The sequence below is a fragment of the Phalaenopsis equestris genome, unplaced genomic scaffold, assembly GCF_001263595.1.
Source record: "Phalaenopsis equestris unplaced genomic scaffold, ASM126359v1 Scaffold233139, whole genome shotgun sequence".
Lineage (NCBI taxonomy): Eukaryota > Viridiplantae > Streptophyta > Magnoliopsida > Asparagales > Orchidaceae > Phalaenopsis > Phalaenopsis equestris.
The window spans coordinates 264500-281368 of NW_018251092.1; the positions used below are offsets into that span (position 1 = coordinate 264500).

At 32.4% G+C, this 16869-nt stretch overlaps 1 protein-coding gene across 1 annotated transcript in view; it reads right to left on the reverse strand.

The window, feature by feature from the left end:
- The window catches only part of LOC110038574 (dipeptidyl aminopeptidase BI), a 101177-nt gene extending 84524 nt beyond the window's left edge, over nucleotides 1–16653 (reverse strand). Inside the window, exons 1-4 of the mRNA XM_020743448.1 lie at nucleotides 16165–16653; nucleotides 4977–5199; nucleotides 4763–4904; nucleotides 4492–4689 (exon numbers count right to left, since the gene is read on the reverse strand). Of these exons, the coding sequence (XP_020599107.1) occupies nucleotides 4492–4689; nucleotides 4763–4904; nucleotides 4977–5199; nucleotides 16165–16564 (963 nt within the window). The 5' untranslated portion in view covers nucleotides 16565–16653. The remainder of the gene's footprint in view (nucleotides 1–4491; nucleotides 4690–4762; nucleotides 4905–4976; nucleotides 5200–16164) is intronic.
- Nucleotides 16654–16869: the final 216 nt, after the last annotated feature.

The following is a 16869-nucleotide window of genomic DNA, read 5'->3' on the forward strand; positions in this document are numbered from 1 at the left end:
GTAACCAAAGTATCATCCATCAGATTCCTAAGCTCAAGTAGATCTTCATTGTTCTTCTTCCTTCTGGATGAGTAAACATGGCATTCCTCATCCGATAATTGACTCATCTGATCAGTAGATTGGTCCAAAGGTGGTTTGACAAGTATAGGTTGTTGCACATCATGAACCCCATGTGCTTGAGTAACATTAACATCTTGCTCCTCCTGATGAGGCGGTAGAGAAGCGGTAGCAATATTGCCACCCGTAACATCAGTGATAAGTTGTAGGGCAGGTGAAGTCTGAAATGTGTCCCTCCCCCCACGAAAGGAGGTTCTAAAGATGGGGAAACTACAACATTGTGTGGAGGCTGAATGGTTGGCATATGGATAGTAGCATCTTCAGGGGTATCTTTTTGATGATCAATACTGTCAATAACTTGGAGCATATCATAAGGAGTGGGAATCTCTGCCTCTGACAGAGCACTTTGCTTCTTTGGTCTGAGATGGGGGTGTAAATGATGACATTCAAAACTGGAGTGGCCAAACAGACAACAGTTCGAACAATACGTGGGGAAATGCTCAATCACAACCTTTTGTTAATAACTATGGTGTTGTGTGTCTAACCAAATTTCCTCAGAAGCGGTAGAAGTGATGTTCCTTTCAATGAGTATTATGGCTTCAGATGAACGAGAAAGATTAAAAGTAGAAATGTCCGATTTGAGTGGTTTACCATAAGCTGAGGCAATAGAGTACAATATTTTTTGAGTAAAATAATAAAATTTAAGGCCAGAGAGGGAATCCAAACCGAAATGATTAAGAGATCCGTCTGTGGGTCAAAAACTACTGATCATTTCAAAATCTTTATTGCTCTATTATCAATCCAGATTAATCTTTTAGCAAATAATTGTGTGTAATCATCTTCATTATTAAATTGAATAAGAATGTTTCTTCCACCTAGAAGTCCAATTTTGCACTCCCCAACAAGATGCATAAGTTCAAATTCTATACGAATAAGCTCCATTTTAGGATGGTCATAAAAAAAATTTCTGACCAAATTCAAACGACAGGAAGAAGCGAGTTGATTGCATTCAGCTTCTATAAAAAAGATGGCATGCTTCTCATTATTCCTATCAGGTTTCATGATGTCCTCCGCCAACTCAAACAAAGGAGAGAGAGCACGATTTAGGGGTACCTGAGGCGTGGACCCGCAAGAGCAGTAGCATACGATAAGTTTGAAGCCATCACCACAAGTGGGAGGCACGGTGAAAGAACAGTGAATTTGCACTGGACGGAGAGCGAAATCCAGAAGGGGCCAAGCAGAAGATGAGCCCTGCCAAGTCGTGCAGAGGGCAAAGCAAGACTGTCAGGGCGAAGCCGCAGAACAGGCGCAGCTCGACGAAGACAAACGAAACAGCCGCGAAAGGGTCGAAACCGCGGAAGACATGAGCCGCAGAAGTCGGAGCCTCGAAGAAGCTCAACGAAGACGATGAAACAGAGCAGATAACTCCCCTTCTTCTAGCGTAAAAATACTGTAGCAGAGGCTAGGGTTCGTCGTGAGGCGAAACCCTAACAGAGCCTCCCGTCGCACCCATTCGAAAAAAATGGGGTTGCACTCCTCTTATATATATATATATTATTTTGGAATATATATATATATATATACATACACACTATTTTCTCTTCATCGCATTTATTCTTTTCTTATGAGCACTTCCATGCATCTACTAATGAATAAATGCAATTTTATTGGAATCAAAATAACATGCAATAATCTAATAATTTCAAAGGTAAATTATTATGCAATTGTTTTATGTATGACTTTTAACATGCATACTTCTAAAAATCGTGTAATAATATATTGTATATATCGTTACTAGAATCTAAGTTCATGTGGTAATTTGATAGACACACCTTTACTAGAATTCTAAATATCATGTAATAAACTAACATATACATATGGTCATGGAATAAACTTACATATACATCTCTACTAGCACATAAAGATCGAGCAATATTCTCATTTTTCCAAAAATAAACTATTATGCAACAATTAAGAAAACGGCATTTAGATGTGTACTTCGTACATAACAATATGAAGAATCATAGGAGATTTAATTTCATTATTATAAGGCATAATAGTGAAATAATGTAAATACAAAAATATTTAAACAAGAAATATTATTGTAACTCAAAAGCATAATTACTCACTTAAGCCTTTCACCATTTTACTCCTATCAATCCTCTAATTTAATAACTTGAATTTATCAAAATCTAACATCATTCAGTAAAACTTATTATTCACATATATAAATCTCAATCAAAAGCTATCACATAACTTAAATAGGAAACTCTAACCTGATTAATGTTGTTAATTCTTCTTGTTTTCAAATCTAAATATTTTCAACCTCAAATTTCTAACATTATTAAGCAAAAAAACTTATTTTAATACTTAAATCATTATTTATTTGATTAAAATTAATTTTCAATTAAACACTTATCTTTTATGTTGTAATTTCTTCTTCTCTATTCAATCTCAAAGGTTCCTCAATCTAAAATATCCAGTTTTAGCTTATTATTAACATTTAATATCATTTCAATTAATTAATTATTTCAAAGAAATATACAACACATAAACAATTCTAAGATTTACCTTCTCCTGTGAAATCAACAATTAAAACCTCCAAATCTTACAAAGCAAAAGTTCTTCGACCTGTTACATCGTATCATCAAATAATAAAATCCACTATTAAAAATTAATAACATTACTTGTAACAATTAATTATTAATTATATAATAATCCTAACATAATTACAATTTAAATCTAAGAAAATAAATCCAGGCATACCTTATAAGTGCTCTCGGTTCGGTCCTACTCCCCCCACACAGCAAGCTTCCTCTCCTACTCTTTTGCTCGAACCCGCACGCAAGGGTCACTAGGCTTGATTCTTCCTCTTTCCTCCGCACCAGTGCCGCTCGATTTCCCTTTCATTCTAGTTGTTCAAGTCAATTCTCCCTAGCCTCCTCTTTCTTCCTCACATTGGAGCCGCCCAATGCCTCTTCCTCTACCACCAACGATGACACTTGCACTCAAAGAAGCAAAGCATGGCTACTCTTCGCACGGCTCTGACTTACTTTCAAGCTCTTGACATTACTCGACACGATCGATCAATTTGACTGGTGAGTAGCTCTTCTCCTTCGGCTAGGGTTTGTGTTGCCTCCTGTTCTTCTTCGTTCTTCTATATCTTGCTCTCTCCTCTACTATCACTGTCTCCCTCGAATTCTTCTTCACTTTACCGCTTCGAATGTGACACCCGTCTTTTGATGAAGAAACTTACAAAATGGTCGATGGAACCTACCCTACCCATTGAAATTTCTTTTCATTTTATTTATTTATCTTCGGTTATTACATTATTCTCTTAATGAGTCATGCAAAAGCCCTTTCTTATAATTCCAATTTTCATGATGGAGAGGATGAAGAGAGAGAGAGAGAGAGAGAAAAGTGAAGAGAGAAAGAATCCAGATAAAAATTGAACTTATAATTGGATTACCTTATGGGAAGCAATAAAACCCCTACTTATGAAAATAAGGTTAAATTAACAATTCTAAACAACCTAAAACAAGAAACTACAGGAGTTATAAAGCAAGTCATCAAGTTTAAAATAAAGATAACACATTGGAGCCGTCCAATGCCTCTTCCTCTACCACCAACGGTGACACTTGCACTCAAAGAAGCAAAGCATGGCTACCCTTCGCACGGCTCCGACTTACTTTCAAGCTCTTGACATTACTCGACACGATCGATCAATTTGACCGGTGAGTAGCTCTTCTCCTTCGGCTAGGGTTTATGTTGCCTCCTGTTCTTCTTCGTTCTTCTATATCTTGCTCTCTCCTCTACTATCACTGTCTCCCTCGAATTCTTCTTCACTTTACCGCTTCGAATGTGACACTCATCTTTTGATGAAGAAACTTACAAAACGGTCGATGGAACCTACCCTACCCATTGAAATTTCTTTTCATTTTATTTATTTATTTATTTATCTTCGGTTATTACATTATTCTCTTAATGAGTCATGCAAAAGCCCTTTCTTATAATTCCAATTTTCATGATGGAGAGGATGAAGAGAGAGAGAGAGAGAGAGAAAAGTGAAGAGAGAAAGAATCCAGATAAAAATTGAACTTATAATTGGATTACCTTATGGGAAGCAATAAAACCCCTACTTATGAAAATAAGGTTAAATTAACAATTCTAAACAACCTAAAACAAGAAACTACAGGAGTTATAAAGCAAGTCATCAAGTTTAAAATAAAGATGATCCAAATAATTAAATTAACGTAAAACAACATACTAGGATTAATCAAAAAATTCAAAAAAAAAATTCTCAAAATAGTAAGAATAATTTTGATGAATGTCTCACATAAACATATCATGAAATTATATAAATGGAAAGATCATTACGAACAGTCTCAAATCACTGCAGCGAAAAATGTACACGAACTTTTGAATGTTGCTTACCTCCCAATTCCCAATACTAGACGCTTCAAAGCTAGAACAAAGCAGATAATGTGAATCAACGGGCACACCTCCTTTAGCAGCATTTGTAAATAGATAAAAAACGTTATGATGATGCTCAATTATGCAATTAGTATGAGGCTCACACTCCCACACTAAAGTCATGCTGTTCAGGGGTTCAGCCGCATTTATCAAATACAGCTGCAAAATGAGATTTAAAATGAAGAACAACCATAGATAAAATAGAACACAAGGTGATTAAATTTCATGATACCTTGGAAGAAGTATTTGAAAAAATATTAACAGTAATAAACTGAAAATCCTTGGTATTTCTAATGTTAACATAAGCATTCTCATCGGACTCTTCCAGAATCAAAACATCATCTTTAGCGGACCCAAGCATACTACAAAAAATCCTAAAGACAACAAGTATACAATTACTATGGGGAAACAAAAGAAAAAAACTCCAAACTTTCTGGAAAACTCACCGATATGGTCTTTTATCGCTGTTTGTAACCGTGTAAAGCAGTGCCTTTCCATTCTTCGCCCAAGACAAATTTGCAACCCGATCAGCCCGTGGTTTGTCGAGTAGAGTACCGCTAGTTAGATCAATAACGGATAGAGTGAAGGAGTCCTTTTCTTTGTCATACATGGTATATGCAAGTAAACGATGATCTGGAGAAACTTCAGATAGTTCTTCATAAGAATACCCTATAAATGGATGTGGAATCATATATATCAGTACATAACCAAGAATCATAGCAAAAAAGTAAGAAAATACATCAAGTACTATGTGCATTGAGAGATAAATTCAGTTGATATAAACAGCCGAAAATAAAAATTGATTCAAACAGGTCTCCACTGCAAATTTCTCCAAACATTAATCACATCTTCTGCAAAATATGTAATTCAAGCAAGGTAAAAAAATAGATCATCTACATAATAACCTTAGTAAATCCCTTGCATAATATTAGCCAGCATTCAATATTCCAATAGTATAAATATGCGCTGGAACTGGTAACAGAAAATACAGATCCTGACGCAATGGTTAATGACCATAAAAGACTTGATTGGCCATCAGTACATGTTTCATTCAGTATAACATGCACTGGATACAGAGGGAAGAGTCACCTAAAACACAATAGTCATAGAAGTCCACCAAAAGCTAGAAATAAATTGAAAAAAAATATTTGTCAATAAAAAAAAATCTAAATTTAGCCTAAGAAATTTGAGTAAAAACAAGTGCACTGTAATACCTAGCAGATAATGAGAAACAACAACCGATCACAACTGAGGTTCCGGTTGTTTTAATGTAAATTAAGTCTTTCAAGATCGCCAAGAGAGTAAAAAAATTGCTAGTATTGAAATACTTTTTGATCTATAATGAAGACACAATATTTCATTTCCACTCAAAAGAAAAAAAGCTTATTTTGTAGTCCTTCCATTCCCACTTCTCTGTTGGAAACGGAAAATGTCTAGACAATCTATTTCATAGTATTTTTGTTCATTGACCAATAGGTTTCATTCGTTTCTTCTCTAGTTTCTTCTCAATGTTTTTTTAAGTCAAATTACTGCGCTTATGTGCATTAATAATAATGTCAATCCAACACATACATGCCAAAATAAAAGAAAAGGGCGTCAGGTGATCAATGTATGTGAAGAAATATGCAGAGTGGCTGCATTCTCTGTATAGAACAACAACGTACGGTAGCCCTGAAGAGAAGTAAATTAAGATTTTTAGCACCTAGGCACGCATTTAAAAAATCAATTGCATTTATTCCTTTCAATCTAAATTTTCAATCCACCAAACAGCCCTCATTTAATTCCTTACAAGAGGTCCAAAAAATTAAATTATAACTCCAGCCACTAAACCTAAGCTATCCATATATAACAACCTAGTCTTTAATCTATATAAATAAACACTAAATGTAAAGCTATCCATATATAACAACCTAGTCTTTAATCTATATAAATAAACACTAAATGTAAAGCTATCCATATATAACAACCTAGTCTTTAGAGGGTGACTGTAAAGAGAGAGAGAGAGAGATACAAAGAAAACAAGAGCGGAGGAAAAGAAAGAGAATAAGGGAGAATGCTAGAACGAAGGAGATGGTTACCTAGCAGGTTAGGCAAAGCCGTGCGATGCATGACCAAAAGGAAGGAGGACAGGGTGACTCAAGGGAGCCTTCCTGCTCTTCAACAGAACACGCGTAGGTAGAAAGGGAGAGATTGAAAGCATAAGCAAAAAAAGGAAGACCAAGCACCTCTAAGTAGGGGTGTGCATTTGATCGGTTAGGATGAATCAGTTTTAAAATTTGACAATCCGATTTGAACCGATTCAAAAACTAAACTATCAAACCAAACAAAATTTTGACAAAATCAAACCAGTCAAACCGAAGTTTAATTCGATTTGAACGGTTTGGTTTTAAATAAACGGATAGATATATTAAAAAATTAAAAAAAACATTGTCCCAAAAACTCTCCATTAGTTTAAAAAAACGAACTAGTCAACATTGTCCATTGGCTGCCTAAAAATATCGCTAAATGAAGTAAATTTTTGTTCTCGGTTGGTGCGGTTGAAAATTTCTTAAAGCCAATTTGGGATATGAAATAAAATATTGGCCTTTTAAAATCGAAATCCAAACTTTTAATTTAAAATCGAACCAAATTATTAAATTGGCTTGGTTCGATTTGGTATTCTAGATAGAATCAAACAATACACACCCCTACCTATAAGCTCCAGTTGAGGAGAACTCGTGCTCTAACTAAATGAAAGAGGGGAAGAGCAACGCATCCGATTTTTTTTCCTGTCATGTGGCATATTTCACGTCCGACAGAGCTTCGCCGAGCCCGTACAAAAATAAGGAAAAGCAATGAGAATACGAAAATGTTTTGCGACTTACATAAGAAATCTGAAATCAATCTTAATCATTTCTTTTCCATTCGGCTACAGAAATTGATTTCTAGTTAATTAAGATGATATTTCAGAAACATTGACAATTTCATGACATAAAATTTGTTAAAAAATTTGTTTAGAAAAAGAAAGCAAGGCAAAAAAATGGAGAGGAAAATTTAGTAAGGAAGTTTAATTTCAAAATTTAAATGCTATTTTCATAGTTAGTTTTTATAAAATTTAAGTTAAGAAAATTAAGAAACTTTAGTTTTTATAACTAAGTTACTCCTAATTATACATGTTAAAAAAAGTTTTGAAAAGCCACCAAATTGACTATTTGAAAATTAATTTATTTAATTTTAATACATCATTTTTATGGATATACTAATTGATAGAATAGCTTAACATTAAGTTGAGGTGGCTAAATCACTTAATTGTGGACCATAAAGAAAACTTTTATGACATATGAAGTGATATAGTGATAAAAATACCATAATTAAATAAAATGCAAGCAAAGATGTTGAAATTATTTAATTAAGATCAGAAATATGCTTTAATTAAGATCTTGATATAGTGATAATAATACCATAATCAGAAATATGCTTTAATTAAGATCTCAATTTCTCCGAAAAAAATATATTTATATTTTTCAGGGTTTTTAATTATGTCTAAATCTAGTCTTTTTATTTTTTGATTATATAGCGGTATTTGTGTATTTCCTTCTGCATTTAAAATATCGATGGGATGTTCTCCCTGATGAATATTGTAGAGTATACTTCTTTTCTAAAGGAAAATAGAAATGTCAAAACAATCTTTACTTTCACGAGATAATTTTCGTTTTCATATATTATTATAGGCTTCTTCTAATAATGTAATGTTTTTCAAATTCAACATATTCAACATTAATTATATCTGATTCAAGGTTTTTGTCCATTAATCAGAATACAAACATTCTTCTATTTCAATATCTGAATAGTTTATTTTTATTAAATTTTCTTCAGTATTGGATAGTTTATAAATATTTTATTCACTGTCTATGTCAGAAAATTTGAAAATTAATTCTAACTCATATTTATTTATAATTGCTACATATGTTATATGACTTTAGTCTTTCGGGAACAGGTGTTTGCATAATGTTCTTCCTGCTTACAAAACCAACATTTACTAATTCTGGCTTTTTTAGTATTATTATTGGTCTTTTTATCCTTTTTTTTTAAATATCTTTTAAGTGTTTTCTTAAAGAATTTTTCTTTTTATTTTTTCAGAGCAATTACAAGTGTTATGGGAAGACGAGCGACCCCATTGCTAAGCAACTAAATCTGATTTTTTATAACATAAAGATTTTTTATATTGTTTATTTTGTTTGTGTACGTCAAGATGCTCACAAGCTTCACCTAATTTTACTATAGTATATTGTATCTGGCTACCTAAAGTGGTGTCATTAGGATGTATTTTTGCAAATTCTTGACTCCATAGAATATTATATGGTTCAAGTAGTTTGTAAAAATATATATCTAAATATAACAATTGATTATCAGCTAGAAATATTAATGAAGCTACAAATATTACAAATCTTCTCTCATATTGGTCACACAATTCATCCTAAGAAATTAGTGAATTAGAAATTAATCATCCTTCATCTTATCTTCTTCTTTATTTCAATGAAAATAAAAATTATGGAATCCAAAAACATCCATGACTTAGCTTCCGTGAAAATTCTAATTCTCTGGCTATACAACCTAGACGTTCTCTTGATATTAATCAATCTATCTTTCTAACTAAATCATCCACTAGCCGAAAAGATTACAATAATAATTAATTATTAGTTTTTGTATATTATATCACACCTGAAAAAGAATATATGGTCTTGTTAGGTACAGAATCACATCGTTCCATATAAAACAAAACTTAGTACCAACAAACTTATAGATATTAAAAGATACTCCATATATATATCAAAATTATCTTGGACATAAGTATTCAAGTACTCATGAAGCCAATTTACTCTTTGGTTTCTAGGATATAATAATTAACAAATTGATTTCCAACATTTATTTTTAACAGATGACAAATTCTAATCTAATTTTAGTAGGAATTGATTTTCTCCAACAACATACTATTATATTTACATGTGATATCGTTCATATAGATAACCATACTTTACAATGAAATGCCCGGCTTTCATAGCTATATCATGGTCGAATTATATCTTCCGAAATATGAACTTATTCCTATACATGCTCTATGTGATACTGGTAGTGATATCACTATCTGTAAAAAATATATGCTTCCAGATCATATCCTTGTAAATGCCGAACATCTACTATTTGAAACTTTTAATGGTCTTCACACTATAAATGAATATTGGAACGATCAATTAGTTATTATTTAATCCGCTCTTATTAAAATACCTAAATTATGGTGTCTATCTGATGATGGCCCTGATTTAATTCTCGAAAATAATTTCTTCAAAACATTCATATGCTTTACTCAATCTTCGAATGAAATCACCTTGGTTACCCCTACTCATCACCCACTCCTTGGTCCTTTAATCTGCACGCCTAAATTTCATTCTGTCGCACCCCTTTTTCGGCACTCAGCGAGGTGATTTTACTTTGGATCAACTAATCAAAACTACTTTTCCTCATCTATTTACTCTTCACTCACATACATATAAGATGTTTTCTCCCAAACTTTATAAACTTACGGAACTTCGTGCTTTTGCATTCTCCCTATTTAACCCCTCATTTTCAGAAAATCCCTTACAATTCTAGACTCAAGACGAGTCTGTCATAACTATTGAACCAATTAATCCTTCTCTTACTATTAGGGTGCGACCTATAAAATACACCTCTAAATATGAAAAAGAAATTCAAATTCAAATTCAAGAATTACTAAACCTCAAATTAAATGAAGCAAGTACTAGTCCACAAGTAGTCATGTTTTTTTAATAAGAAATCATGTTGAACAGATTAGAGGAAAAGAAATTATGATAATTAACTATAAAAAATTTAATGATAACACGAAATTTGACAGTTATTTCCTACCAAATAAACAAGTATTAATAAATCATATTAAGACTGCTAAATGGATCTCTAAATTAAATTGTTAAATATGATTTCTGACAAATTATGATACACTCAAATAGTAGAGAATTCGCAATCTTTAGTACTCCTCAGGGTCACTACCAATAAAACATTATGTCTTTTGAATTAAAAAACATTCCACAAATATTTCAATGATGTATGGATACTACCTTTGTTGAATTATCCCACTTTTGTCTTATCTATGTGGATAATATTTTAATATTTAGTCAAACTATTACGCAACACTTAAAGCATTTAGCTTTATTTTCATAGAAAGCACAAAAACATGGAATAGCTCTGAATAAAAAGAAAGTTGTTTTTGTGACAAATAATATTGAATTTTTAGGGTTTATTATCAATAAAGGTGCAATCAAATTACAATGTCATATTTTAACAAAAATTGATTATTTTAAACATTTTATTAATCAAAAGTAGTTACAGTGGTTCTTAGGATGTATCAATTACGTTGAAGCATTTATCGAAAATCTTGCAGATTTACAAGCCCTGCTACAAAGAATTTATGCAAAAATATAACTTGGTCTTGAGATGAAAAAGATCAAAAAAATTTTACAAAAGATTAAAGATCTATGCAAAAACCTACCAAAATTATGTTTACATATACCTAGTGATTATTTAATTATAGAAACTGACAATTTTGAACTAGCATGACGAGCAATTTTAAAAGCTCGATGTACTGATATCGAACTCTTCTGCATATACAGCTCATGTATGAATACAACGACAGAACATAATTATCATACTAATGAAAAAAAATTATTAGCAATTAAAAAAGCAATTAAAAATTTTAAAATCATTTTAAATGAAACATTTTTAATCAGAACGGATAATAAAACAGCTATTTCATTTATTAAAAGAAAAGTTGTGAATTTTTTACCTAATAAAATATTAATGAGATGACAAAGTTAATTTTCTGCATATACTTTTGATATAGAATGTATTGAGAGAAATAAAAATGTTTTTGCTGACACTTTAACTCGTGAATTATGCAGGAAATGAATACAAGCACTGAAAATATGGAAATATATGATATAGCCCGCAATGTTGATGAAAAGTTTCTTCCGGACTTGAACAATTACCTAGAAATACTTAAATTACAAATATGAAAATTAGAATGTGAAATTGCCTACAGCAATAACATTATAAGAGAATTACTGAAGTAAAGAATTATCTAAATGAAGAAATTCATGAAGAAGAATTACTCTCAATTACTGAATTACAAAAAATATGAGGTTTTGCAAATCTTAAATTATAAAAGAAGTATCAACTTCTTCAATTACTGAATTAAAATATTTTGCAGATCTCAAAATTACAAAAGAAGTACCCAGATCTTCAAACAAAATACCTTCATATGCAAAGGTATTGCAAAATACATCAAGTAACTTTGCAAAGAGTATTACAGAAATAGCTAATGAATGGCAGTAATTATCTCTATACAATGAAAGAATTAATTCTCATATTTATATTCAAACGGCTGGAAAATTCCAAGTTGTCTATAAATATGAAACTACAAATTCTAAAATTATCTCTTAATTATATAATTATGGCTTAGTAAGCATGATTTATTTAGATAATGAAAATCTTCTAAACGAATCACCAAAATCAGTTATTGATGTCGTGGAAACATTCCACATGGTTGTCAAGCACTGAATATAAATATGAAATTATATCAAACTTATCCCGAAATTCAGGAAGGAATTATCTCATTTATACAACTCAAAATTTGCAGCAAACATTATACTCCCAATTATAGACCGATTGAAATATTATCGCAGAGATCTTAAGCAAATGATTTATGTCAAATATGGAATGATACTAAGAAACTAGATCCAACCAATATTTAGGTTTATCATTGTTCGCACTTATTCATATATAGTCATTGTAAGCAGCCGGCGCGAAAGATACATGAAGTCATGTACAAAAAATGGGTTTCCATTCTCAGAAAAAATACTATAGCGGCCAACAATAAAGTAAAGAAATTATTTTGCTAGAAATTACAAAAAGAAAAAATGCATAAATGTATGTATTGTCATAAGCGGGATACTCTACAAGGAGTACGAGATAAACTTGAAGATAGAAATAGTGATATGTAAGGAAAATAGCTGTAAAGCAAAACAATTATCAGAAAAGAATCTTCCGTACAAGCACTTACTCTCCAACAGGCTGTAAAGCAAAACAATTATCAAGTAGGAATCTAACCGTATCACAATAATTCTCCATTGACTCAATTATCGCAGACTTTATTCTCTACCAATTGAATTATTGGTCAAATATGCAGAAGCAAATTATTGAAAATATCATCAGCCTATATAATGCTCTATTCTCTGAAGTTGGGGGTAGATTGAAAATAAGCAAGTTCTCTTCTTTTTTTTCTTTCTTCCTCCCTTGTAAACAAAATATGTGTGCTAGCCATAGAGGCTAAATAAAATCTTCTCGCTTGGATGTCTGTAAGCATGTTATAAGTATGTAAGGTTGTTATGTTTTATTCTTATAGTTTGTTTATGATAATATTATGTTATTTTATTTCTATTTCTTCTAGGTACGCTTAGTGTAGGAAACGAAAGAAATATATGTTTTGCATCTCTGAAGTAATTATATAGAGTTGCGGTCTGTTGATGGTTTGAGATTGACCATTTGTTGAGTCTGTATTTTCTCTAGAAAGCCACGAAGAAAAATATAATATGAACCGGAGATATTGAGGTTAAACCCTAGAATAGGTAGAAACAACGTAAGATAATATTAGGATATGCTCTCAATAGGAAGCATGATGGACTGGAGACTACTTTATAATATCCGAAGGATAAAAGAGTGAGAAGAACTATTTAAAAATGGAAGATAAAATAAAAAATACAAATATAGAGGAACAAATAGAAAAAATAATATTATCTAATATAAAATTTGAGAAAATGAAGGCCCCAAAAATGGTATCAGAGTCTGACGATCAACAGGTTAAAACATATGAATGTACTGAATATATTGAATGTTTTTGTACACCTTCATGGTCTTATAGATCTAATTATATTTCTTATAAATTTTAAATGAAAGATGAAAAAGAATTAAAAAAGCGATTGCTTTTAGATGAAGTTAGGTTAGATATTTTGATAAGGTTAATAATGAATAAATTCTATTTAGAATAAGAATTTAATAAAATTTGTGAATTATTGCAGATAAACATAAAGAATAAACAATTACAAGTCTTTCTCAAAGAGAAGATCTTTCATGTCAAATCTCCCTTAGAAAATTCAAATGAATGGATTGTTGTTAGTTACATGATCCTAAAACAACAAGTTGAATTAGGATTATATTTGGAAACTATACTTAACGACCAACTCGTTAATTTATGGAATTAAACCAAAATCAACTTCGAAATATTACACTCTTTAAAAATATAATACAATCTAGATATAAAAAATTAGCACACATAGAAAGCACTTCTAATATACATGAGTTAGACATGAGACTAATTCACAATCAAACAAAATATAATTCTCAAAGAAATATACAAGGATATTTGATATGAAAAATTTGCTCTTTGAAACGAATACAAGGAGAAAGCATTGGGTACGAAAACGGTGATAATTTAGCCTGCATTTGGACTTATAAGACCTAATGAAAGTCCCTCCATTTTTTTGCAAATGAAAGTCCCTTAGCATAAAAGAGTGCACGTAAGATGCAATGGATTTTCATTTAACTAAATCCAACGACCATGTTTCTTGCACCATCATATATTTCCCTTAAATTCTAGAAATGTTTAGCCTATGTTTGACCAACAATGACATTGTTGATTGCTGAAGTGGTAAAACTAAAGTATAAGTAGCAAGCACAATTCAAATAAATCTCTCAAAACCTTTACTCCCTTATTAACGTATTGTAAAGCAGCCGCCATTTGTTCTCTTTGATACATCATAAAGTGCTCCTATAAACACTGTGATAGCAAATAACTAATCTGCAATTAACTTAATAATTGCATTAGTGATCTCAGCAGCAAGATGAATAATAACTTTTCAAATTGCCAGAGCATTTTAAAACAACTAATTTAGCAATATTATCAAGATCTATCAGAAATTTGAAATGTTGAATTTTTTTAGATTATAGCATAAGAAAATTTGAATGCAATTCATATGTAAATTAGTTCAAACCTAATTTAAATCAGGTGTTTGAAACAAGTTCAAACGAGTTTGAATTCAAATTAGTTTGATCAGGTTCCCCTCCACATAAAATTGAGATTTTAAAATGACTTGTCAACGAAAAATACTCAAACTTCAATCAACTTGTAAGACAGGTCAATTCAACTTAAGCAAATTCAAAGTTGATAATGAAAGATAATTTACATCGATAATGATAACAGTTTATTCATCTTAAATCATGGTGAATATTTATGAATAAGTAGATTATCCGTCACTGGAGGTATTTTGGTCCAAAAAAAAACTTCCCAATTTTTTATATAAAAGATATCAATCTAAAATTGTGCATTGATTGGGATAAAAACTCAAATTTTTCTTTAAAATTAGTATTGAATTTTCAAATTGCTACCGATACCATTAAAAGCAATGATATTGCAAAATAATGACTATGGAATAAAAAGTTCTTTTTGGATGATGCTCATCTGGTTACATATACTGAGAAGGATTTTTCAACAAAGTTGGCAGCAAGTTAATTCTGCAATTAATTCAAACAATGAAAAGCATAAAAGACAACTTTAACATCTTTCAAATATATTTGAAATTTATGTATGAAAAGGTCGTTCACATATAATATTGGAGTTTTTTAGTATAATGCAACTTGAAATGATTGTGCAATCGAATGCACCATACAAAACCAAGTGATTCACAATCTTTAAGATATGTGAACTTGAATGCACACATGTAATGGTTTTTCTCATGAGAAGGAAATTAACTTACTAGCTAAAAAAATTGGCAAAAACAAATCAAAATATGGTTTATACATCAATATTTTTGCTTTTAAAATTAGCCTTGGTTCTTACAGTCATGACACAATCATTGAACACTCATTTTTAACAGTGAATATTGCAAAAAAAATAGACAATGGACTAGGATGAGTGGTCTTTGGATAAAAGATTACTTCATTACTTGATTACATAGTGAGAGAGTCATGTTTAACAAAATTGATAATGAGTTCATTCTGCAACATTTTCAAAATAGGGAAACTCCCCAAGGCAAATTGTAATATATATTTAATACTTTTGTAAAACAATATCATCGATGCTGTTAATAATATTGGAAATTTTTTCAGCCTATTTACAGTTTGAATGATACTTAAATCTTATAGTGTGTGTGTGTGCGCGCGTGTGTTTTTTGCTTTGTCCTCACCTTATGTGATGGCTTGGCTTCCGGGGCTACTCAGGAGCCATGAACATTAAATGGCAACGCACAACGCAGAGCAAAGCATTTGAAATAATACTGAGTAACGTGACTCGATTTTATAAGACTAATGACAAGGCTATCAAACAGATTCTTGTAACTTGACTAAATTGCCTAAGCAAAAAAGGTGTAAATGTTTGCTCAGCCATGGGCCTATTAATCACTTCTCATTGCCGACTAAAGACAAACAACGCGCCCTAATGTAAACCCTAAAAACTATGCTACACTCGGCTGTAAAGAAAGAGCAGTTTGCATTCAAAGAAACCTTTCCTTTACCGTTCGTTTGCTCGCTTACCTCCAAATCGGTCAGCTTCAGCGTTATAATCGAGCAGCTTCTGCTCAATTCTCTTGCCGGAAGTTAAGTCGAAGCCAGCAGAGGGCACATTGTAGGAAATGAACTCCTCCTGCAAGATAGCCTTACGGCGGCAGAGCACCGGAAAGGGCTTCCCCTCCTCAACTCGGCGGTAATAAAGCCACGGGCCCCATCGAAGGGGAGGTGAGCAGAGTTGAGAGGACATATGAGGAGCCATCTCGATCTGCAGCTTGCGCTGAAGGCGGTCTGCACCGACGGCGACCATCGCCGCCTCGGTGTACTTCTCCTCTTGCTCCATGTACACGTCCATGTGGCGCATCGAGACGCTGTCGGAGAGATTCGACATCCAGCTGTAAGGGTCGTGCCATGTGAAGCCGTGCATCGTGAAGGGGACTGGTTTCTGCGGCGGTCGTGGAGAAACCGGTGGCGGCGGCGGTGGAGGTCGAGTGTTTGGCTTTACCAAGGTGGCGCCGGCAGGGGCCCCCCGGGGGGGGCCCTGGGAAGAGCAGAGAAGAAATGCGCGGAAGAAAAGCATGGCGATATGGTCAGTGAGGAGGTAGGTGTTAGGGGCTTTAGAATTGATGGGAAGAGAAGGGTTTTAGGAGCCAATTATTTTCTAAATCCACAAAAATATTACATCAGTACTACGCACGTGGAATTAACGTGTGTAGCCAATGAAATCACGTC